Source organism: Python bivittatus, unplaced genomic scaffold, assembly GCF_059951505.1.
Source record: "Python bivittatus isolate LINGU-HERP-01145 unplaced genomic scaffold, Pbiv_v1 ctg000470_np1212, whole genome shotgun sequence".
Classification (NCBI taxonomy): domain Eukaryota; kingdom Metazoa; phylum Chordata; class Lepidosauria; order Squamata; family Pythonidae; genus Python; species Python bivittatus.
Window position 1 is genome coordinate 3,900,501 of NW_028277065.1, and position 25,068 is coordinate 3,925,568.

Below are 25,068 nucleotides of genomic sequence, written 5' to 3' on the forward strand. Positions count from 1 at the left end.
TTGGGGTAGGTAATGAAAGTCAGTTTGTTGGGGATCAGTCGTAAATGCCAGGTATTTTGTTTAAGATCAATATTTCTTAGTTGGTTCTTGGATAAGAAGGCCATGCTGAGATCAACTTGTATAATAGGTTTGTCAAATAGAGTACATTTACTATCTGCTTCTAATTGGGTGGGGTTTACTTGTTTGCTCCTCTGACTCTTTTCATTCAATCTGTTTTGTGATATCTGGTTTCCTTTATCTTTCTTATACTTATGCGTTTTTCTCCCTGGGTTATTCAAAGATTTTCTTGATTGTTTGCTCTTTTTGCATTTAGTCTCAATGATTTGCCACAGTTTATTTGGCTTGAATTTCTTTGTTGTTCTGTGACACTTCAGGTTTTTAATGTTTTTGTTTTTCTTGACTTGATTTCCCTTTTTATTAGCCTTCTTTCTTAGTTTAACGCCTTCCTTGGGTGTTTTTATTTTTTGTTTCATAGTTGTTATTTCTATCTCTTCTTCAAGGTTAGAAATGTGGCCTCTTGTGGCTGATGATGGATTCACAAGGCTTTCTTCTGGTTTATGAACGTTTCCATTTATTGCTTTAAGTATCAATTCTGTCAAAGTTTGTAGTAGATCTTTACACTCTGCTAAAAAGGATTTCATCATGGATATGTCTTGTGCCCATGAATGAACTAGACTATTTAAATTCTGTTGTTGTTTACTAAAAATGTCTGTTAACGTTAGCAGACCTAATCTTAATGATTCGTTAGTGTTTCCAGTTGTAAAACCTGGAGTTGGAGAGGCATTTATATCTTCAGTCTCCTCACCTCCCTGTACTGACCAATTCCTCTCTGTGGGGATATAATTTGTTGTTAATTTGTAAGTTTGTTGATCCAGAAGGGCAAATTCTTTGGCTAGGTCTACTCCAGTTTCAACTGGCTCTGTTGTAAACATACAATGAGGCCCCAAAGACCAATCATGAATTGGCTCTACTATAGGACTGTCATTTGGAGGAGTTAAGCCATTGTCTAATGCAGGGTTAAGAGAGGGCCTTGTTAGAAGAAAAAAGTCTGTGATCTTAGCTTGACTGCCTTCCTCTTTACAACCTTCTGCTACTCCAGTCTCTGGCTCTAATCCTGGTCGACGATAGCCGCCTCTTGTAAGTACCATTCTAATATTTATCAGATTGTAATAGTCCTCCTTCTTATTTTCTCAATCATTCTTCCATCCTCCTGTAGTGTATATTCTTAACTTTACTAATTACTTCTCTGTGTTATAGTTGGGAGAGCTAAATTAAGGTTTATGGGATAGGTTGCTTTGGACTCCACTTGTAGTCTACATTCTTTGTTATCAGCATACCACGCTTCTACAAAAACTTGGCTTGTCTCAATAAAGCCACAACTGATATTAACTCTGTATACTTCATTCAAGCTCCTTCCCAATGTTTATAAAATACAATTAAAATTTATCAGGTAGTGCTCACATATGTGCAGGCTCCTGCATCGCAATCTCACCGGAAGTCTCAGGAAACGCCATTTGAAGAAGTTCCCACTGCCAAGAAACTTGGACATTTGGTACACAGGAAATGGCCTTGTCTTGTAAGGATCCGTGACTGTGAAATGCTCTTCCCAGGAAGGAAAATGAAAATGAGGTCTATCTATCTATCTATCTATCTATCTATCTATCTATCTATCTTCATCATCATCATCTTCTTCTTCTTCTCCTTCTTCATCATCTTTTGTCAGGGTTTTAACGGCTGATTGCTTTTCCTAATTTTAATTTTAATTGTCTGGATTTTATTATTGTTTGTCTTTTGTTTTAATTATTGTAAACCATCCTGAATGCTTATAGAAGCTGAAAGGCAGGGTATACATTTAATAAATAAAGATAAACAAACTGGAAGATACGTGGCCATTTTAACTATTAATTTATTGATTGAAATTATGCTCCTTGGAAATTAACCCTGCACCCCTTAGAAATCTCTCTGTTGGATGCAATTTGTTTTTGTCTTCAAGTGGGTGACATAGAATAAAGAGTTTAGTATGTTGTTGTTAGGAACCACCTGGATTTAGGCCAAATACTGGTAAATTAACTATCATTTAAGATTTTGCTTAACTTATGCTTGCAGTTAAACATAATTACAAATGTGTAGGAACTGTGTTTTTTGTTTTGTTAAAACACTTGTGCTATATTCAATAGAATATAAAACTGTGCCTGTCTTTCTGTTCTTCTTGAATCTTTCATGCTACTTTTCAAAAGTAACAGAAGTATGCATGATAGGGAGAACTTTTCCATGGGAAACTGGAAGCTGACACATTGATGAGAGGTTGAAGATTAGCACAGGAAGATGTCTGGTGTGATACCATAAGTGCTTGACTTGACCTCCTTAAAATTCCTAACATCCTTGAAGAAGCTAATGTAAGAAAATCAAAGAAGCCAGTCAACAGATCCCATGTCAAGAAGGCAGATGGCTGACAGAATGGATTTTATGAAGATGTAAGCCAGTCAGGACCAAAAGGCCCTAAATCTCAAAGAGGGGAAAAGGACTGTATTTGGGGGGAAGCCAGAGGGCATTCTAACTTTGTTGCACTCTAGGTGAATGCCAACCCTCTCGAAAACAATCCACTTTCTCTGCCTCCTTATTGCATGTCAACCTGCAGGGTGATGTTCAGTCTGGCCATCCTATTTTCACTTCTGGTAATATTCTGAAAGACTTATACACCCGGGTTCCTTGAATCATTCTCCCCCCCCCCCCCAAAAAAAATTAGCATGTGTTGTAGTTGTTATTTTGCTTATGTAGAATTGCTTGGATAATGCTGAAGTAAATTGCTGAAACAGTCTGATCTGTTCATTGTCTGTATTGACTATTTAACCACAAAGAGGAAATAAAACCTTGGGAGAGGTTGCTAATGCTAGCATACAACCTGTCTGTTTTAGAATATATGTATGTATTTAGAACCCCTAGCCAAACATGAAATAAAATATCAAATGTAAGAAAACAGGATTTGGCAAATCTAAGAGTAAACTGAGTAAACCGATTCGTGTGGGCCTGATCATCTTGACTTTGTAGTACATACTCCCTAAAGAAGAGGTTGACCTGCTAAATTGTTTGCACCGTTTATTATTTTTATACTATAAGCACTGTATAATACTGTAAATACATCTCAATATTTATTAGGTATTAATCAAGAGTAGATTTAAGCAGTTGAAAGTGCCTCCACTGACCAACTCCTCAAGTTCTTGACATAGTGAAGTCCTAGAGATACCCCACTTCTACCACATAGACATAAAATGAATTGATTAAATATCAGTGGTCCAAGCCTTAATAAATTTAATTTTGCTAATTTGATGCCTTATGTTTAAGAATAGTAATAAGAAAGAGGTAGTAAGGTTGAAGAAAGATTGGAGGAGGGAAGGAAAGATAGGGAATACATTTATCACATTGCAGATTTATCATGATATTGGTTAGGAAATCTAAGAGTAAACTGAGTAAACCGATTCGTGTGGGCCTGATCATCTTGACTTTGTAGTACATACTCCCTAAAGAAGAGGTTAACCTTGTTTGCACCATTTATTATTTTTATACTATAAGCACTGTATAATACTGTAAATTATTGATACTGATATTGGTTAGGATTTCTGAATGAAGGATTTTGCGAGCACTTTCTGACGCCTAACTTGGTTAGAAGACACTTTGCAAGAACAGCAGTGGCAATGTGTTTTTCCCCTCCTCCCTTTACTAAAAGGAAAGAATTTGAAAGAGCTTAAAATAAGCAGGTTTTAAGAAGCTTAAATTGGCAACTGAGCTTGCCTTCAGAAACGGGCTGCACTGAAACTGAGTTTTAGTCTTAGTATTTTTACTACCTGCTGTTCTGTTTATTACTGTATGAGTAATGTGATCATAAAACACCTTCCTGCTCCTAGGAAGGCAGGCAAAAGAGAGTAGGAGTAGGATAATTGATATGGTGTTGCAACAATTGCCGAAAGAGGAAGGTGATGGCATGGGGTGGCAAGAGGGTTGCAACCTAAATTGTGGTTTATGATCAAATGGAAATGCGAAGATTAAGGACAAGGAAATTGTATTTATTTATCCATTTACCGCTAGTGGTCATATTTAACAGTATACTAGTGACCTAGGGAGAAGAAAAAGGAAAGTGCAACTGAGATTCCTACTTCAGAGAAAACACTACCTTTCCGAAACAGCTTTCTTATGGTAAATTCCACCCGAGTTTACTCAGATTGGAGTTATGCGTTTTACATCCCCAATTCCTGTTTTAACAATACAAAGACATCTTGATTCATAAGAGAGGAGAGATGTGGACAAGGACCTGAATAAAATACATTGTGACTTGATGATTCTTGGGATGATCTGTGGTTGTTATGAGATTTATAATAATAGTTGTAGTTCAGATCATGCATATAGCATGAAGGCAATAGGTAGGGGAGGTCTCTGTTCCATCTCCCCAGGATGAATCTACTCAACGGCTGACTGTCTTTAACATACGTCTTCATCACTGACTACCTGAAAATATGTAGATTTCCATTTCTTTAGCCTCGTTACTTTCTTATATCCAGCTAAGAATTGTTGCTGCTCCCATGAAGGAGCATTGTAAAGCAAGATCTTCAGATCTGGTACGTTGTTGCATTGCCTAAAATAGCCACTGATAAAAGCCTGATGTTAAAAGGCATTTAGCCTGCCTAGCCTAATCAGTTGGGCTTTTTTGTATAAAGTGGTTCCAGATAATCAAGATGTATTATTGATTATTTGATAGGCTTCATTCAGTTTCTGTTGGATTTTCTGTTCCATCAATTTCATGAATTAGCTAACACAAAATAATGGTGATGAGCCGCATGCACTGCTGATACTGACAATGACAACTGACACTCCTGGGAAAAATTTTTAAATTGCAAAAGTGTGTTAATATGGTGTCAGGGGAAAAACCTCATTAAACACGGGAGACAGACACACCAGAACATAAGTCACTTCAAAGTTCTAAAAGCTTTATTAAATGTTAGTTCAATAAGCAAGTAAAATTTAATCAGTAACATACAAAGTACTTACTTAGAGATACACTGCATTGTGGACCGACAAGAGCAAGGCGTCAAACGAGACAGCTTGACCAAGTGGTCCTGACCCTTTAGTTGCAATCCTTTTTATCCTTAAAAACTGCAAATCACAATCATGACTCTCAGGATTTGCAATTGAATCACAACAAATTCAATTGTTGAATTTGGTCACCAGAGCTAATTTTACCACACTTCACAGTTCCCTTTGTCCTTGTCACGTCTTTTCCCATCAACAAGTTTGCTTATTTAACAGTTTGCTTAGTTTTGGAAGTTTTACTTATTTCCTGTCATTGCCCCAAAGGTCATCTCCAAGCTAGCCCTTGCTTTTATTCAATGTGATTAAAAGAATATCTATCTTAAAATAAGTTTCAAGCCACTAATATTTTTCCTCTCACAATGGTTAAAATAAAAATAATAAATAAAATAATTAAAAAAGCATTTCACAATACATGCTTTCAGGTCTCAATATATGCATCTAACTTGTCATTCTAATACACCTAATGCAATGATGTATACTTTGTGGTGCTGCCATCTGGGGGACTCTTTATTTTATATCTCTGGAAGCAAACATTGATCACTGACTTTTTTCCTGGGATCTAGAACTCTTTTACATGGACTACAGCAGAAGAACAACCACATGGATTCTTCTAGTGTGCTTGTGATCAACTCTTGCTGCCTTTGGAAAAACAATCATCAAAAAGGAATTTCTGATAAGAATAGCTGTTTTTCTAGCCCCCAGCCCTGTATCTATGCCACCCTCATTTGCTTTCCAGGCACCTGCATATGTGTAAATAAGAAAAACATAGAATTATAAAAAGGAGTCTGTATCTGTGAATACATACAGTATTCAATCACAAGGGGAAACAAAGAACTTTAAAGATCCATAATCAACATTTTTATCTAGAAAACATTTAGGAAAGACGATGCTCTATCAGAAATGTACTGATTATTTAGTTACAAAATTATGAGATTTGAATAAAACTATTCCTTAATTCTAGGGTTCTTTTAGACCCTTTGCCTTTGAAATAAAGAGAATATCAACATTCAGATCTAGAATTTAGAGTTGTTAAGAACGTGCTGCAGTTTTCAACTCTTCCTTGATTTTTTCAACATTGTTGCTCACATTTTTTTTGGCTACTTTCAGAAGATCTTCGATGTCTTTTTCTTTGTAAGATATGTTGAAGGTACTATATCTCTTCTGCCACTCAGCTATATTACCTTGGAAAACAAAAAGGATGAAGTTCAATAAGCATGCAAACATTTCCCATAGCATCATGCATTCAACTTAGAAGTAAATTTGTGCACGTATCTTGTTTGGCACCCTACAAAATAAATTCATTAAAATATAAAAGTCCTTTGAAACAGAGGTGGCTGCTTTAAGGATTTGGGAAGAGGTGCTTTGTAAACATTAGAAATCAATCTTTTTGAAAGGTTTGCACAGCCCAGTAACATAATGTTAATTACATAAAATAGCAACTTTTTTGTGACTGAACAGGGTTATTAAATCTACATCCATAATCCAATCCATTCTAACTAATTCTCCCCTAATTTGGGGGATTTGTCTGGATGGGAAATGATCCATCGTCAATGGATGTTATGAGGGACGAAGATAAGAGGAGAGCTTCTTCACTTAGGGCAGTGTTGTAAGAGATTTTTTTTAATCTATTCAATCATAGCTGATTTTCAGAGATTCCTGGACACATCCATGCAGTTTCTTGGCAAGGTTTTTCAGAAGTGGTTTGCCATTGCCTCCTTCCTAGGGCTGAGGGAGAGGGACTGGCCCAAAGTCACCCAGTTGGCTTTGTGCCTAGGCAGGACTGGAACTCACAGCCTTTCACTTTCTAGCCTGGTTCCTTAACCATTACACCAAACTGCTTATCAATGTTTACCATAATTTTAAAAAACATAAAAATAAAAAAAATATTAATATTTAAATATTAATCTTAATATTTAAAAAAACAGTTTAAAAAATCCAGATAAGATTAAGAAGTAAGGCTCGGCTGCTGCTGCTGCTTCCCGTTGAGTCAGTTTTGACTCCTAGTGACTGTCTGGACAAGTCCCTGCAGCTTTCTTGCCAAGATTTTGGAACTGGTTTGCCATTGCCTCCTTCCTAGGGCTGAGAGAGAGTGACTGGTCCAAGGTCACCCAGCTGGCTTTGTGCCTAGGTAGGAATAGAACCCATGGCCTCCCAGGCTCTAGCCTGGTGCCTTAACCACTACACCAAACTGGCTGTCACAAAAGACCATAAAAGGGTATAATTTCTGATCTATTTGCTCAGAGACCATCAACTACCTGTTATGTCAAACTTAACCTGGGATACAGGAAATAAATAGTTTCAAAATGTACTCCTTGCTGAACACCCGTTCAGTTTGGGCCACTCATTAAGAACACATGATGTACCTCCACAGTTCTTTGTGTTGAAAAGTGGAAAGTGCATGACAGTTGGACCACCGTTGCCTTGGACAATATAGCAATCCTCTGGGTTCTTTTTATCCTTGTCCCAATTTATGGCACCAATTTCAGGAAAGGAAAGCTTGTTTTCCTTGCAATATTGACTTGCTTTCTTGATAGTCTGTGGAAAGAGAATAAGGTAGAAAAGTGATATTTATTAAAATCCTCTCTCTCTCTCTCCCCCTCTCTCTCTCAAACCCCCAATTTTGGCTTCCCATATTTTCCCATTTTATCTGATCATCAATTAATTTCAACTGATATTAATATTGCTTTCAGAATTTCTACTTGTTTTCTTAGATATTTCTCCTAATGTACATTTTTAGATAAAAGTTACTAAATCTTGTAGCATTTAAGAGACCGACAAATTCAGGTCAGAATATGTAACACACTGAGGCATTCTGAAGTGATCCAAATACCTGAGTTGAAATAATACACAGAATCATATATTAACCACCCCAGTTGAGTTTTCACATCACACTGAACCAGGGGCTAAACAGGCACATTTTAGTCTAGTATGTTGTGCAAAACAAGCCATTATGAAGTGCTACATCCTAATAAGAAATCTTGGTCCCCGTTCAATCCATGAGAACATATATTGGTTTGTTTCACAATTTGCTTACATTACCCCAAACTTAGAATTCTGGGTGATACATAGAAAAAGCAAAGCAAAAAAATAATAATCAAACATATAGGAATAAATTAAAAACTCATTAAAAATAATAAAATAAATCAGTAATCTAATGGATGTCCCAAACCACACTATGAGTCAAAGTCTTACTAGAATGAATGTCTTCAGGGCCTTGCTGACATGAGATGTGGAGCCAAATACACTTCTGAGGACATCATATTCAAGAGACTGATATATTCCAGTGCTACACCATCTATTGCTTCATAGGTAATGATTAGCAATTTGAATGCTAATGCAATGCAATGCAGCCTCTTTTTTTTTTCTTTTTTGAGTCGACCATGACTAGCTCCTGAAGCGCATCATTAGGTTTCAGCCTGAACAATATTGTTAGTATCTCAAAGTAAATATACATATTATAAAAAGAAGGAAAAAGGTACCAACACGAAAAACCTACCTCAAAAGGATCTCCTTCACTAAAGTCAAAAGACAGAATGAGTTTCACTTTTCTTTCTGGACGTAAGACAAGTGGGTAAGCAGAATTTATGGCTATCCCAGCATCAATCAAGTGAAGTTCTGTCTTATCAGTCAAGTCTTTGTTCTTCAAGTCAACTAAGGGGGGAAAAATGAAATATTTTCTGGATTATTTTTCTGTAGGAATCACTTTGAATGATTCAGTTATGTGATACAGACTGATACTGGAACTAAAGCCTTTCTCTGGGAAAATCTCCCATACTCACATCTTTCTGAATTCTTAGTTCTGATAAGCATTATCCTTTCCTCTATTGGGCACAAAACAAAATGATTCAAAAGTATTGAGAAGTTGTTCTAATATTATTCTAGTGTTGCCCTTATATTGACAATCACTTCAAAATATATTGTACCAGATCCTATCAAATGTCTGCAAGAAACTTATTCGGATTTTAAGAACATAAAAAGGCTCTGCTAAATAATTCCAAACACCCACTTAATCTAATTCTGTGACTAGGAAGTTCATAAATGCAGCATGAAGGTAATATCTTTGTCTCATTGGTACTGCTTAGAAATTGACTTTTAAAGTACACCATCTTTGATTATGGTGGTAGAACAGAGTTATCCAGTAGCAATTTTGTTAAAATTACTTCTAACCACTTCTTTTTAAACAGCCTATATTTTAGGTGTCAGGGAACTATTAGCTGGCATTTTAAACATCATGTTCTTCAAACATTATGTTCCCAGCTGTTAAACTGGATAACCCTTAATTTTGCTTTGTTTGCTGAGAAAGATAAACTTGTATAACCACCTCACAAATACCTCAACAGTTCACAGGACCTAACACATTCTGGCCTGATCTTGGAAGCTAATCAGAGTTAGGCCTGGTTAGTATATGAATGGGGGATCCCATGGAAATTATTAAGGATATCAGATAGATTGGAAGGTCAAAAGTCTTCCCAGAATAAGGCAATGACAAATGATTTCCATAACTCTGCCAAGAAAACTATATGGGTGAAGTTAATAGGAGTCAAATTTAACTTAAGGATATATTTATCTATGTTTTCTCATCATGTAAGCCTGTCACAACTGCAGAGAAATTAATTTAAAAGCATATGTATTCATATATATTTATGTTATTCTTACTGCATTTGTAGGTATGGTTAGAGATGGTTCCCCATTTCCATTTAATGATGCAATCAATAGTTTTCTTCAGAAATGTGATGATATCCAATATACCTGCAAAATTAATATAATATAATATAATATAATATAATATAATATAATATAATATAATATAATATAATATAATATAATAATATAATAAAGCAATATCCACTCATTCAAATGTTCATCCTTTCAATATGAGATCCCATACACATGACCACAATTCTCTAGGGAACCCATGAGAAACCGACTTGGTATGCTGGCTTCTTCACAAATAACTAGCCTGAACCCTTGGATAAAAATCTAAAAATCAAAATTTGGGAAATACCTTGGATGTAAAAGAAAGGGGAAAGTATTAAAATATGTATTTTTTTTTTTATCCGCACTCAATCGTTACTGATTGTGCGGTGACTGCCTGGATGAGTCCCTGCAGTTTTCAAGGCAAAATGTTTCAGAAGTGGTTTGCCAGGGCCTCCTTCTTAGAGCGGAGCCCAGCTGGCAAGCACAGGAGGCGGGGTTTCCGTTGCTTCCCGCCTTTTTCAGGCGTGCACGGTTTTCCACACTACTGGCAACTACTCCCGTCTCCTTTTGCAAGGCGCCACCAGCATTTTTCCTCCCACTGGACTGAGAGTCCCCATTTATCTACTCACATAAGTATTCCAGCTGCTGGGTTGACAGGAGCTGGGGAGGAAGCAGGAGCTCACTCTGCTCCGCGGAGCTGGGCTCAAACCGCTGAAGTGTCGACCGTTTCTGGCCGGCAACTTTCAGCGTCATTAAGCCGCTGCGCCACCGCGTCCCCTCAAAATATGTATGGATAATAATAATATTACTTATACATAATTAATGTATTGCTTATAAAAGGAAACAAATTCAGTTGTCCTGGCCTGATTAACTAGTTTTTCAAGTCTGGCCTTTGAGACATGAGCCAAAGCTTAAACCACAATCTTGGCCTGGAAAAAAGTAGTATGCCCCATAAATTGCTTATTCCATGGATAGCTCCTCTTGAGGGTTAAGGCTGGAACTATTTACCATACTACCATATCAATGGTAAGCTCACCATGTCCAAAATGCTTTGGGTGGAACTCACAGGCTGACTCTTGCAAAGTCATCATCACTTTACTTCTTTCCAGTTCATTGACGACTATTAGCAGAGGTATGGAAATAGAGCAACAAGTGTGGTTTTAACAAACAGTTTTAATGCTACAAACATTAGCAGTGCTGGCTAGTTCTGATAGTAACTTAACAATGAGGGTGCTATAACTTTTTCTGAGTAAAAACTACAGAAAAAGGGGACATTAAAATAAATCACACTGTAAATCTTTTACTTTGTTTATGAATTCCACGGGTTCGATTTTGGAAGCTCTAGAAGAACAGGGGGCTGCAAAATTTTCACATTTTCATATTGGCATTTTTAAATTTATTTCTAATTCATTCATAAAAAATAACCTTGAAGTTGATATTAATTTACATGGATATGATACTTACTTGTCTCAATTTCTTTGTGCTGGACGATTAATTTTTTTTCAGCTGTGCAAAACACATAAATACATTTAAAAGAATGTCACTGAGGTCAAACGTTAATATGCAGTAAAATGGTTCTTCAAGAAAACAACTACACCAAGTTTCTTGTACAAAGAACATATTATACATCTGTATGTTTGAGGCCTCCCTTAGGCATGAAAGCTAGCTGGGTGACTTTGGACCAGTCACTCTCTCTCAGACTAACCCACCTCACAGGGTTGTTGTTCTGGGGAACTTAGAAAGCAGGAGTATTAGGTATGTTTACCACCTTGGGTTATTTATGGGGGGGGCAAAGATATAACAACAACAACAACAACTTAAGCACCACCAAACACAATGGAAGGAAGTGGCCTATAGGAAAGTTTTAAAATTATTTTATAAACATTGTGAGTCATACTTGCCTGTAAATTCTAGCTGTAAAATGTCAGTCATTTTCAAAAAGTGCTTTTCCCTTTCAGCTGCATCTAGAGTAGGATAGGTTTCCTTCAGGACACAACAAAAGTTGTAGATCTCACTGGGTCCCTTATCTTTTGAACATAATTGGAGATGGGAAGAGTGGATTAAAACATTAAACTTAAGATGACATCAGTTCAAATGGTTCAAACTTTTTAAATTCGTATTTCTGAAATTGCATATCAGATTCTACTTCCAAAATTTCTTCCAGGCTGAATTTAATGAATTTTGGTGTGTAAGAAACAGACTAGAACTAAGGTAAATGCAGGTAGAATAATTAAATTTAGTTAGCAGCTTGTTGGCTGGAGGATTCTGAGACTTGTAAACCCAACAACCCTGTTTAAAGATGTCAACCAGCTGTGGAAGGCTCAGGGGTATCCATCGGGGAAGTCCAAAACATCATGCTGCTGGTCATGAGCAAAGCCTCACTGCTTTTTCTGTGATTGTTCACCTGAAGCCACCATCTTGCCTATTTCGAAGACCCCCACCCCAAGGAGGTGCTCCTTTAGTTCTTTCCGTTAATGAATTGATCCACAGACATGGTGGAAGTAAAGATACTTTGCAAGGATACAAAGATCTGAAAAGGCATCGTGAATGGTATCAGTGCCAATCTGATTTAACTATATTTCCATTTCTTTTCACATGGATTTAATTTCTTTGTCTTACTATTTCTCACTCCTTCTCTGCACTTTGCATAACACTGCTTATCCCAAAAGAGAGGAGCACAATAGATATGACTCTACTTCTTTATGTGTATACTTTAATTGCCAGTGACTTTGTTTCATTTAGTGAGGACAGCTGGATAAAGCCTTTGAAAATCCAACAGGTAGTCTGGCCCCAAGCTTAGTGTGAAGCCTAAATGAAATGGACAAGAGATCCCTTCTTTTCTTCAACTAGATACCCATATCTAATTCTACAAGAGGTAGAACATTGATAACGGCCACATTCTTGCGCATAGGAATTAGTCTTTATGAATGCACCAGAAGGAGAAGCCACCATTGAGACAATGATGGACTTCATAGAAACAAAACCAAAAGCTAAAATATATGATTCCTCAAGGTCAACTTACCTTTTAGGGTTTCTATAATCTTTGTGAGACCTTTCTCAATGTCTGCATGCTTGTTGCTTTCCATAATTTCTGCTCTGTTTTCCATGACATGCAGGAGGAATTCAGTTAACACTAAACCAACTTCACAGTGGGAGCAGCGACATCTGTAGCCTTCAAAAATAGAATGAAGTTGTTGAATTATTTTTATATCTATGAAGTAAGTGCCTATTTCGTAAAATACAGCATTAAAAAAAGCCGTGCCCAACCCCAACCTTGATTTCAAGCTACAGCTCAGCTCTCACAGCAGCCCCGTAACATTCCTTCCTTAACAAGGTGCCCCTCTTTATCTTCTTTTTTTTAAGTATTTTCATAGCGCCATAATTGCCAGGGCACATTTATGTTTCAGAATGAAAGGCACTGGATTGCCAAAGGCAGCCATGATATCACTTGAAGCAAGAAGAGAGGCGTTGCCTCTTGCTGGAAAAAACAACTTGAAATGTCATCAGTGAATTAAGAGCCATCGCTACAGCCATCCATAGGAGGCTTGTGCATAGCATCCTTGACAAGGTGCTTCAGGCCCCAACAACATGCTTCTTCTTGCAAGGTGATGAGGCAAATCATTTCTTCTTGTTAAGACAGTGGACATCATCTCGGAAGCTTGTCTGGTGGCTGACTAGCTGGATGGGTTTTCTATGCATGTGCAGAAAATCCCTTTTCTGGCACCTCCAGGAGATGACAGAAAGTGCTGTTTGGAGAAACACATAGTGTGTGTGTGTGTGGGGGGGGAGACTCCACTTTTTCATCTTCTACTGTCTTAACAAATCTTTTCTAATAACAGCATATTTTCTTAACTGAAACATTGACCATGGCTGCTTCCTCACAAGCTGACCTTTCTATTTCTGACCCTTTAGACAAGAAAGCTACTGTCAGTACTACACAGAGCAAACACAGGGATTTAGATTTGATAAAAAGAGTATGGTTTCCTTTGGAAGGGATCTGATGGTGTGTATTTCAACGGAGTTGTGGAACTTACTTGATGCTCCATAACCAAAAATCATCTTCCTAATAATCTCTGGAAATGAAAGAGAATCAAACAGTTCAGTTCATAAATATTTTCACAAAACGTTTTAAAACTTGGCATAATTCAGGGAATAACTACCCATATCAACCTTTTCCACTTTTTACACATGTAAATACCTTTGTGAAAATTACCGACTTCAAATTAAAGACATGATTTTTTTTTCCTAGATGGCTTACCAAGTTATTCAAGACTGTTTTATTTGTCTGCTGTAATATTTTAATTAATGTATGTGTAAGTGTATGTTTCTGTACCACATTTCTTTTATTGGCAGACTGACAGATATTTTTTACCTGAAATCTTGTTATATGATCCATCTAGGCTAGTCCTAAAATCCTTTTATCTAACATAATTTAGTTGGAGATTTTTCTGAGACTTGACTTGTCCTCCAAGGAGTGCAGAAATATTATCTGTTCCCTTACTTTAAAAACAAAAAAACAAAAAAACAAGCAACAACAGCAAAACATTACAACTGCTGTAAAATAGATTGCAGTGTGGTATAAGGGACAAGTAGGCTTAATCTACCCTACAATCCTAATCCAGTTTCTACAGCACAATTATTTCTGTAAACAGAGCAATGCAGGGCATACAGTAGCTCAATGCTAAAGGACATGTCTAACATTAAAAAAAAAAGTTCCAAAATCAGTTCATCCCTATGAAAGCTTGGGAGAAACGTCTGTCTGAAATTTTGGAAAGCCACTATCAAACAATGTGGACTAGGCACAAGAAAGCTGTGGCCTTCAGTTCTTGCTAAAGTACGCATTAATCCAAACATCATGTCCGATTGTAAAGAACATTGTGCTATTATAGATATCTCTGGGGCATCTTGCTTTGCCCTTTGTGCTTTAGCAATGAGTCCCTCCTTCAGGCTGCAATTCTATCCCTGTTCAGCTCTAAACCCTTCTGTGATCAAGGTGATACATCTCCATATAAGAGTGCATAAGTCTACAGCTTCACTTATTCACTTGAGAGCAGTTTCTCTTCAGTTTGGGTTTAGCAAAATCTGTAGTCTGACCCTGTTCCAGTGTCACATTTTGTACCTGTCTTTTAAAGGGGAAAAGTCTTTTTTTAAAACAAACAAGCAATAAATCTTTATCTGTTTTATCCTGCTCTTCTGCTGGAATGCCGAGACTTCCTTTGCTCAATAAGGCTTGCTCCAAACCTATGTAATTGTTTGAATCCAATATGAAATATAAAATACCTATTATAACCCTGAGGTTTTCTTTCCGGTTTGCAATGCAACTTCCCCATAATCCTGAAAGAAAAGAAACACTGTTTTTTATAAGCTTAACAAAATCTGCAAGAATAGGCCACATCAGGTAGCATGCTTAAATGAAAGGCTACACCACATTTTTCGGGCCAAGAGCTGCACTTGGTCTCTGAACAGTGGGCAAGGCTCACCCTCCCAAAAGTAGGACATGGCAATTGGGACAAAAATAAATATGATTCCATTCTATTTAGAAATAAACATTACCACCAAAAACACATGGTTAAAATGATTATTCTGAAATCACACCTTTATTTAATAATTTTGCCCCTTGGTCATCTTGAACATAACAATTTGGTCATAATTTGGTGAGGTCTCAGGTGAGACCTGTCCCACCTAGTCAGACAGAGAGGGCATGTTGCTGATCCCATCAGTGACGGAATGTCAGCTGATGGGTCCCATGAGGAGAGCCTTCTCTGCCGTGGCCCCTGTCCTTTGGAATATCCTCCCCCAGAGATGTGGTGGGCCCCTACCCTCCCAGCTTTCAAAAAAGGTTTAAATACCTGGCTCTGTCAGTGTGGATGGGGTGATATGGACTCTACCTGTCCCTGGGGGTGACTAGCCCCCTGATGATGCTCCCTGCCAATTTTCCATCTTCTTGGAACTTATTTATTTTTAGGATCCTTTTTATGTTGTATTTTAACATTGTTGTTGTTGTTTTTAATCTTGTTGTAAACCACCCAGAAAGGGGACGCGGTGGCGCAGCGGCTTAATGACGCCGAAAGTTGCCGGCCAGAAATGGCTGACGCTTCGGCGGTTTGAGTCCAGCCTTCGCGTTAAACAGGGTGAGCTCCTGTTTCCTCCCCAGTTCCTGTCAACCCAACAGTTCGAAAACTTACGTGAGTAGATAAATGGGGACTCTCACTCCGGTGGGAGGAAAAATGCTGGCGGCGCCTTGCAAAAAAAAGGAGTTGGGAGCAGTTGCCGGTAAGCGCGAAAGACCGCGTGCGCCCGAAAAGGGCGCGAAGCAACGGAAACCCCGCCTCCTGCGCTCGCCAGCTGGGCTCTGCCCTAGGAAGGAGGCTCTGGCAAACCACTTCCGAAAAACAGTTGCCTTGAAAACTGCAAGGACTCGTCCAAGCAGTCACTGCAGGGTCAGCCATGACTGAGCGCAGACAAACAAAAAACAAAAAAAACCACCCAGAGTCGTTTCATGAGATGGGTGGTAACAATTTTGATAAATAAATAAATACCCTAGCCATTCACAGGACCTTTAGGGGATGTTGTGGTCATACCTGATCAGTTGGTCTTAAGATTCAAAAGTTATATGAAAAAAATACCAGAAAGAACAAACAGGGTCCCTAGTTAGATATCCATAATAGACAAAGGAAAATACAACTGAAGAAAGAGGAACTGCTTAAAAGTTACAGAAGATTTCCTAGTTATATGACAGTGCCTAAATTTCATCAGCTGAGGGTCATCCTAGGCTTGGTTTAAAGGGTCAAGGGTTACATTCCAAAAATAGGTTATGTGGAGAGGGGAACTGTAAAAGATGAAATGGGTAACCTAAGCATCTGAAAGATCATCATTTTGATCCTCACCACCTCAATCCTTCCAATGCAGAAAAAATACATTTTTTCGTTGTACTCTAAAAGCATTCTGGGAATCACTGATGTGATGCCAGTCTGCATTCAGAAGTAGGATAGCTGGATTTCCAGGCTGGGAATATACATTCCTTCATCTCATTCAAAACTAGTGTAGGCATGACCCTTGTTGATAAAAGCTGCATTAAATTTCCATTTCTTTTCTCTGCTTACGTTCAAGTCCAATATGTTTTATATCTCTATACAAATGCAGTGATTGTATATGCATGTTTCAGGTTGCTTATAAGGATAGTTCCTTTCTTTGAAATTACTTGAGACCATATTCCCCCCCCCCCCCCGCAAAAAAACCTGCTTGTGCCCTGTAAAACCTTAAGATTGAGAGAAATTATGACAGGTAAATGCCATCTGGTGGTCTTTTGGATTTCTTAATCTAACCAAGTTGTCAGGTGCTGTAGTTTATCAATTGCACAGCTCTATATTCTAGCTCCTACAACAAAACGTATTTACAATTTTAGGACCTTAAAGATAAAAAGTGAGTTTATATATTTCCATTCTTTTTAAAAAATAAAGTTTGGTTTTTCTTTCTATGTTGTGAAATTGGAAGGAGGATAGAATTGACACCTCTAGTCACATGCCTCAATATGCTATATCCAGAAAGTGGTACTGTAACAATGATATTATTATTATTATTATTATTATTATTATTATTATTATTATTATTATTCCATAAAGTCAGCAGAGTGTGAGAGCTTTATCTCACACAACAGAGGTTAGGGAGGAGGTCATCACATGGGGCAGTCTCCTGAATGTAGCTGATGGCAACTTGGAAAGCAGAGTGTGAAGAACTAAAGGGTTTACAGAGGAGGATTGTTACCACCACTCTATCATCCTACAGGGTCAGCCCTGCTCACTAAAGTCACATACTTTGCATCTCTAAAATAGTAGATGTTTTGTTTCATATTTTTCACCTGTGCACTTGGAAATATATTGCAGAATGTCAAAGCAGGAGAAAAAAAGAAAGAAAACAATAAAATTGGTGACCTTATAGAATCCCTTAATGTTGTCATCCCCCCATCCCTTAACTTTACAATACCAGGTAGGAGTTTTATTGCAGATAAATTCTACAATAATCTGCAATCCTAGAAATATGTACTGCAAAGTAAATGTCCATGGAATCCAAAATCTCACTGATTTATTCTCAGAGTGGTGCATACTAGGCTGCAATCTTATTCCAACACTAGTCAACTGTGCAATAATGTATTTTCTCTTGTATGAATCATTGCACTCGCACACATTTTACTTCTGATGTTTATAACCTCCATCTGACTTATTTATGCAACTGATGATTTATTTATACAGCTGATGCCTCCCAAGGATCCTAAAAGAGATGCAAACTTCTCAGTATCCTTGCACAATTTAGGGATAGTAGTATCCCCAAAATTTCAAACTGGAGTGAAGACTGGGCATTCCATGCAACCAAACTGCTCTTCCTGTCATTGCACATTCTACATCAATATATCTCCATCTAAAGCAGTGCTACCTCTCAGATAAGTCAGTTTCTTTTCTTCCTTAGGTGTCTTCAGTTCGCCATTCTCAAACATGCTTCCAAGAAGAGTCACATCCACAAATGCACCTGGGTCAAAGAATCCAGCCTCATGTGGAGTAAATTCAAACCAGGCATCTTTAAAAAAAAAAAATGCAATTTGAAAATGTTGGAACTATTATTGCAAAAGCAGAGTATCTCTTTCAATACCCTATTTTTACATGAAAATTCTCTCAAAGTTTGGGGGCATTTCTTACTTGTATCCAAGACATTGTTGTACATGATAGTATCAGAAAAATATAATGCATCTAGAAAATATGGATTGGAAAAATAGCATATACCTGTGTCCTCCCCAAAGGGAAAGTTGTGAGAAACAGCCTTATATAGATCTTAGTGTTTACCTGAGTGGGTTTTCTTAGCAACATCATCTACTTTGTTTGAATCCACCGCTGCATAGAGTGGGTAAGGCACGATCCCTCTTTCAGAACATTTCTGTTCCTCAGACAGATTATGATCATCCAGCTGTTGAGGAAGAAACACATGAGCAACTAAATCCAAGGCAAGGTACATATCTGACATAAGCTACGTAGGCTAAAGTAATAGCCAGTTTGGTGTAGTGGTTAAGGCTAGACGCTGGGAGACTGTGAGTTCTAGTCATGCCTTAGGCAGAAAGCCAGCTGGGTGAATTGGGCCAGTCACTCTCTCTCAGCACGAGGAAGAAGGCAACAGCAAACCCCTTCTGAAATCTTGCCAAGAAAACTGCAGGGATGAGTGCAGTCAGTCAAGAGAAGTCAACCCCAAATTGAAGGTGCATGCATGCACACAGACACACACTAGACTAAGAAGGGGGGAAAATAATCCTGGACGAATGCTGTGGTAAATCACTTCCATATTGCTGCCTAGGAAATTACATGGGAAAACCTCTTCCATGTAGAAGTCAAGCACCGTGTGGAGATTTTAGTGTCCCTAGTAATACAAATATCTACTTCAGAGAAGGGATTTTAATCAGGTGCACATCTATGTAGGGAAGAGTTAAGTTTTATAAATCCTGTCATTCCAATAATGAGTCCTCTCATTTGAGGCTACTGTGTTAAAAGAAGGAAAGAAAAATCCCTTTTAACATATTTAACGTTATGTAAGCGTCTTTTGAGAGTACTTTGGTTAAAATAGGACACTTAACCAGAGAGAATATCTGCATGTTTGTGATTCTGAAAATTATCAAGTTGAGAGGGACCCTTCCGAGATTTCATATGCTTAGGGATAGCCAGCACCGATACTGGTTAGGAAGGAAGAGCAGAGAAATATGGAATGGAATGGAATGGAATGGAATGGAATGTTTTAGAAGAGAATATGATTAGTTAGACTATTCCACTCCACAACATTGCGTACAATTCCATTTGTTCTACTTTTAGAATAATAATCTTCATTTAGCTTTCTTCCATAGGAAAGTAACTGTCCATTATATCTTTCCTTCCTTCCTTCCTTCCTTCCTTCCTTCCTTCCTTCCTTCCTTCCTTCCTTCCTTCCTTCCTTCCTTCCTTCCTTCCTTCCTTCCTTCCTTCCTTCCTTCCTTCTTTAAAAGGTGCAAAAACAGGCTTTGCAGGGTATAGAGAACAAAATTGGGCTAGACATTGCACAATTCTTTCTTGAGAACATGTGTAGTTGTGCTTCTTAAACTTAATTAAAACAGTTATAGCATCCATCATACTTCAAGGGAACAACAAAATATTTCTTAAAAGGAATTCTTTATACTCACTTCATGTATCATGAAGTAGACTATAACATTGCCCCAGAAATCAGTCAGAGAGTATGTGTCTTCTTTACTTGACTCAATCAGCCTATTGAGAATTTTAGTCCAGTCCCTGGATGGGTTTACCAGTTGCTTACACAACTTACGTTCCAAATCTAGTAGTTGTTTATCCCATTCTTTAGTTTCATAAAGGTATGACATACACCTTGAAAATAGATAAAATTGTTGGCACAACAATGGCAGAGGATTACACCCAACCTGATAACTATGGGTTAAAAATTCACATTTCCCAACTGTTCTATTTTGCCTGAGACAGTAGCAGTCATTCCCTTATCCAGAAATATATGCCCCAGGAAATCCCACTAATTCTTCTTAGCTCCTACCTCAGGGCAAGAAAGAGAGCAGATATCAGAACTCTGAGCAGAAAGATGAGAAGGCTGGCATGTGGGCTTGATGTTCATCTTGCTGGGAGGAAGTGGCTCATGCAGGAGTGTTTCCCATCTGGCTGTCAGGGGGAGTGACTAATGTACGCATATGAAACTATTGGCCAGATGTTTAGGGTTGGCTGATTCAGAAGCCTTGCTTAGCGAAAGACTGATTTATTTTCAGAAATTGACTGACTTAACTTTTAATACCAAGACATTCTAAAACTCCTCTCTCCTCCCAGCTATGGTCCTATCCCCTCAAGTGCCATCACCATGTCATAGATTCACCACCACCACCACCACCACCACCACCACCACCTGCATAGCTCACAGAATTAGTAGAGGCCATTTTGTCAGATCCCTTGCTCTTTGTTCAATTGCTATGTCTAACAGAGTGTAATCATCCATCAGTATAGTGTGTTGCCACTTACCAAGTAGAGCCTGATACTCCACAAAGATACATCACAGAATCCAGCAGACCCTGTTTCTCCAGTTCTGTCAGTGTTCCTAGCAGTGCAATCATAGCCCGCAGCCCCCCGCCTGACCCCAATATGGCAATATTGGGAACTTTGTCCTAAGGGCAGAGAAAAAATTATTATTCTTGATAATACCTATCAGTCATATTAAATATTTTTACAACAGGTTGAGTTCTGAATACATAAATATATGATGAACTGGAAGGAAAAGATAGATTTTTTATTTATATAACTTTCTTTAACCAAAAAAGGTTAAAAAGATTTCCATGGGTTATTGCCATTTATTTTTACTCTTATTAATCTTATGAGATAATATACGTATAAAAACAGATTTTTAGCTTCCAATTCAAGTCAAAATAGGCACACTTAGAACTTTGTGAAGTCAATGGGAAAAGTCATTTATGATTGCCTTAAAAACTGTTCATGTCAAAGGGAACTTAGTGTGCTCACTTCAGTTTAGATCTAATATCATACTGTCTAATGTGTTTTCTATCTTTTGAATTTTAGTATCTCATCCTCCTGCCATTTCTTCTTTTCTGTTTGCATCTATTACATGATTTTGTTCTTGTCTTTGTATAAGAACTAATGACAGAAAGTTAAATTTTCATCATAATAGTAACAAAAATACCCTATTTTAAGTCATCACTTTTTGCACCACAAATTTCACACTCAAACTATATTCAGATATTCATTAACCTATAATAAGGTTTGGTTAGTGTGGCTTAATGTATTGTGTGCACTTGGATATTATGGTTTGTAAACTAAGGTTTATAGTTTAGCATATTGTATGAAATATGGAATTTGTGGTCCTTTCTGAACAAAGCGGCAATGTATAGCTTCTCACAAGCCCCCTAACCTTACTTGTGCCCCATAAGACCGTTCCAAATTTGCTTCTGAGTTATATTTTTGAATGTGAAAAATGGGATGACTATAATTTAATATATAGTATGTCATTGTGCTGACTAGTTAAGTAATTTAACTAGTCAGCACATTAAAAGGAATAGGGTTGGGGGAGGGCGAAAGCCCAGAACAAAATCTGATTAAATTAAATCAACATTCAATTAAATCCAATCTTGTTCTGGGCGTTTCCCCTCCCCCAACCCCATTCCTTTTTAGCTCAACTCTTAGCATGCCAGTCAAATGTCACATTTGAATAAAAGGGGCTTCATATCAGTATAGATGATGGATCTTTACCTTGGAACAATTGATGTTAAACTTCTGAAGACAGTTTTTCACTCTGTCTTTTCTTGCATTTACATTTGCTTTTTCTTGGTCAGGTATATCTCTGGAAATCCGGATATGGGCACTATTTGGAGAGAAATGCAGAAAGGATGTAAGAAATTACTCCTTATCATTCAAATGGAAGGCCACTTAAAGATTTCAAGGGTTGTAGATACAAAAAGATAAAATTGTAAGGAAAGAAAGCATTTTTTGTTCATACATCATGTTATTAAAGAAGTTAGAGGCAAAGCCTGACCTATTAATTGCTTTCTAAATGATTAAATCTGCAAATTTCAACTTTCAGAAAGCACATGTCAGATCTGTACAGGAGTTTATATTTTCGTCAGGCTGGGAGAAGTGAGCTAATTGGAACACCTGGGGCTGATCCTGGAGCAGCATCTCGCTCAAAGACATCAAGTATTGATAACAGGAGTGTTCACTGAGATTCATTTCAATTGTGCATTGAACATATGCAAGGAGATCCAGGGATGGGATAATTCAAACTGGGATACTTTCTCCACAAGTCGAATCTGATTTCCTCCTTTCAAGCCCATTAATCAGGCTGCTTCTCTATACTTAGCTATCTAATGTCTCCTCGAACTTCTTTATATTACAAATAGCATATCTAGTTGGTCTTTTAATGCCCATTTCCATTGTGGGATATGTGTGCTGAAGGTACATGAAGTATCTATTTCCTTCTCAAATGTGTTGTTATTTATTTTATTAACATTTGCTACAAACATCAATTCAGCTCAAGATGCATTTAATTAAAGAATGCTCTGAAGGAGGGCAAAATATCTCAACTGATTAGCAGCAACTGCCCCCATTTTAATTAAATTTCACATCCATTAGCAACCTCGCAGATTGCTTCAGAACCCCAGAACCTATTCTGTGATGTGTCAGGTGATTGCTGTCACCATCTCAATTGACTGTCAGATAATAGATTTGCATGCTGTCCCTGCAAAGGCAGAATTAGGGCTGGAGCTTTTAGGGCTGAATTCCAGAGATTTACAGGCCAGACCTTCCCCCAGTGACCACCAAGACAGCAGCTGCAAAATCCAATAGCTAGACCACCTTCTCAAATAATACTAAGCTGATTTAGACCACTTTTATATAGAGTTGTTTATGTTTACTCATTAATAAGTCTAGCCCTGCCTTGAGATTGTCGTTAAAAGACTGTTGTTAATAATGAATATGCAGGTGAGAATTTACATTGAATCTTATTGTAACAGTTATGAAATTTACATCCTGCCTTCTTGGCAAAGTATTGACATAATTGGCTATATCATTCAAAGGCCAGTGGATTTAGGACTGCCACTTGGATGGGGCAAATTTGCATTAATCTGTAGAAATGCCTGCAGTTTCAATAGTGCAAATCAAGACAGAAGATTATAATATTTTCTTTACCTTCTTGGGAGAGATGACTGTTCAGACATTCTGCTCTTTATTTTGAAAGAGAGAGAGACAGAGAGAGAGATTTTATAACTTTTGAATACACAACAAATTCAGTCACATTTTACGCTGTCCAATAACTCAGGGCAATAGATTTTTGGAGGACAAAGATCTCCTTTAACATGAGGAAGTAGATGGTAAGGATCACAGAGTGGGTCAGCCACACTGTCTATATGGGTAGGGCTGGGGGTTGTGGAAGACTTTTTGGTCTTCTTCTCTCCATTGTGATATGCCTGCTTTAGGGCTACAGAAAAATCAAAAACTGATTCTCATTTGCAGCAGTCATGATTACAGAAAACTCTGGGATCTGCAAAACTAAAAGTTGAAGTCACATATTCTGCACTGAAGTTTGCTTAGTTCTGAAAGCAGTATACAACAAAATATTTTGGGTAGTAAGACATAAATTGCATAGATTTCTTACCATTTTTCTTCTCAGAGCTCTGTTTTCTTTGAATAGCCCAAGGATTTCAGAGATTTCTATGAGAAAGAAACACTTTCAGAAAAATATCCCAATATGCCATTACACGACTGTTGTTCTTGTTGTTGTTGTTGTAGTTATTATTGTTACTATTACTATCATTTTAACTGCACTATTTTAAGTCATTGAATGATTGGGGTTTTAGTGTGTACGGTGAGTGTGCAACCATGTGCAACTAAATATCTTCAATAATGGAGACTTTTTCTGCACTTCTATTTTTTGCAGTGTTTTTTTTAGATGCCAGAAAAATGAGCTAGTCATCATGGTGGTGTACAAATGGATAGAAACGATTTTGGTTTTGGGAGAGAGAATGTTTGAGGAGTTAAAACAGGTAAATTGGCTCGTGGAGAATTTTCCTTTTCACAAGAGAAAAAGAAGATTAGGAAAGAAAGTAACGTAAGGAATGAAAATGACAAGCCAGGAACCAGCAGATCCCAGGCTCGAGAGATCTGTCATGTTCACATGGATCAGATGCCTTCTAAAGCTATCAAGAGAATGATGAAATATCTACTTAGAATATTAATCTCAGATGACAGACCAATAAATATGTCTGTTCTTCTGTGTTTTGTTGCGGGTTCATATACTCGGTATATATGGCTTTATTGTTGCTTATAGCAAAGACTCTGTGAGCCCTCTGAGTAAACTAGGTTCTCAGTAATGGGCTAATTGTTTGGAGAGCTGAGAAATAGAGCCATGTGTGGTGCAAGATGTAACATTTACAATTCTATCACTTCTTCTATAACTTATCAATTCCTTCTTATATCTTATTGAAAGTTACAGTTTTCTAACAATCATTACAATATCTATTGTAAACATATTCAAGGTCTTTGGACAACATAAGCGCTCTAGAGCTTTAGCTATGTGAACCTTTTTCTTAGCACACCTGAAAAGGTTTCTTAACCTTGCTAATATGCCTATTGTACAGGGGACCAATTTAAGAATTTAATATATAAATTCTGCATGCTCGCCTCTATGATTCATCTGTGATACACACACACACACACACACACACACACATATATAGACCATAATTATCAAAACCATAAATTATAA

General features: G+C 37.5%; 2 protein-coding genes across 2 annotated transcripts; both read right to left on the reverse strand.

Moving 5' to 3' along the window:
• Positions 1–5,120: 5,120 nt before the first annotated feature.
• Positions 5,121–10,894, reverse strand: LOC148215667 (cytosolic phospholipase A2 gamma-like). Its single transcript, XM_088143075.1, has 5 exons — positions 10,817–10,894; positions 9,739–9,831; positions 8,579–8,733; positions 7,446–7,617; positions 5,121–6,263 (listed from the first exon to the last, which is right to left on the reverse strand). Exons 1-5 carry the CDS (start codon positions 10,869–10,871, stop codon positions 6,112–6,114), a joined length of 627 nt encoding a protein of 208 aa, XP_087999201.1. The 5' UTR covers positions 10,872–10,894; the 3' UTR covers positions 5,121–6,111.
• A 3,918-nt stretch (positions 10,895–14,812) lies between these two features.
• LOC107326824 (cytosolic phospholipase A2 gamma-like) lies at positions 14,813–23,528 on the reverse strand. Its single transcript, XM_088143157.1, has 7 exons — positions 23,493–23,528; positions 22,059–22,170; positions 20,820–20,962; positions 19,970–20,168; positions 18,615–18,735; positions 18,211–18,351; positions 14,813–15,114 (listed from the first exon to the last, which is right to left on the reverse strand). The coding sequence occupies exons 1-7, from the start codon at positions 23,519–23,521 to the stop codon at positions 14,813–14,815; spliced, it is 1,047 nt and encodes a 348-aa protein (XP_087999283.1). The 5' UTR covers positions 23,522–23,528.
• Positions 23,529–25,068: the final 1,540 nt, after the last annotated feature.

Coding starts and splice junctions, on each gene's coding strand:
- LOC107326824 (XM_088143157.1), bottom strand. CDS start 23,521: ATGTCTGAACAGTCATCTCTCCCAAGAAG. Junction 20,169..20,819: donor GGAGTATCAGGCTCTACTTG/GTAAGTGGCAAC, acceptor TCTATTTTCAAG/GTGTATGTCATACCTTTATG. Junction 18,352..18,614: donor TGCTAAGAAAACCCACTCAG/GTAAACACTAAG, acceptor TTTTTTTTAAAG/ATGCCTGGTTTGAATTTACT.
- LOC148215667 (XM_088143075.1), bottom strand. CDS start 10,871: ATGATGACTTTGCAAGAGTCAGCCTGTGAGTTCCACCCAAAGCATTTT. Junction 9,832..10,816: donor CCCAAAGCATTTTGGACATG/GTGAGCTTACCA, acceptor TTAATTTTGCAG/GTATATTGGATATCATCACA. Junction 6,264..7,445: donor CAACACAAAGAACTGTGGAG/GTACATCATGTG, acceptor TTGTTTTCCAAG/GTAATATAGCTGAGTGGCAG.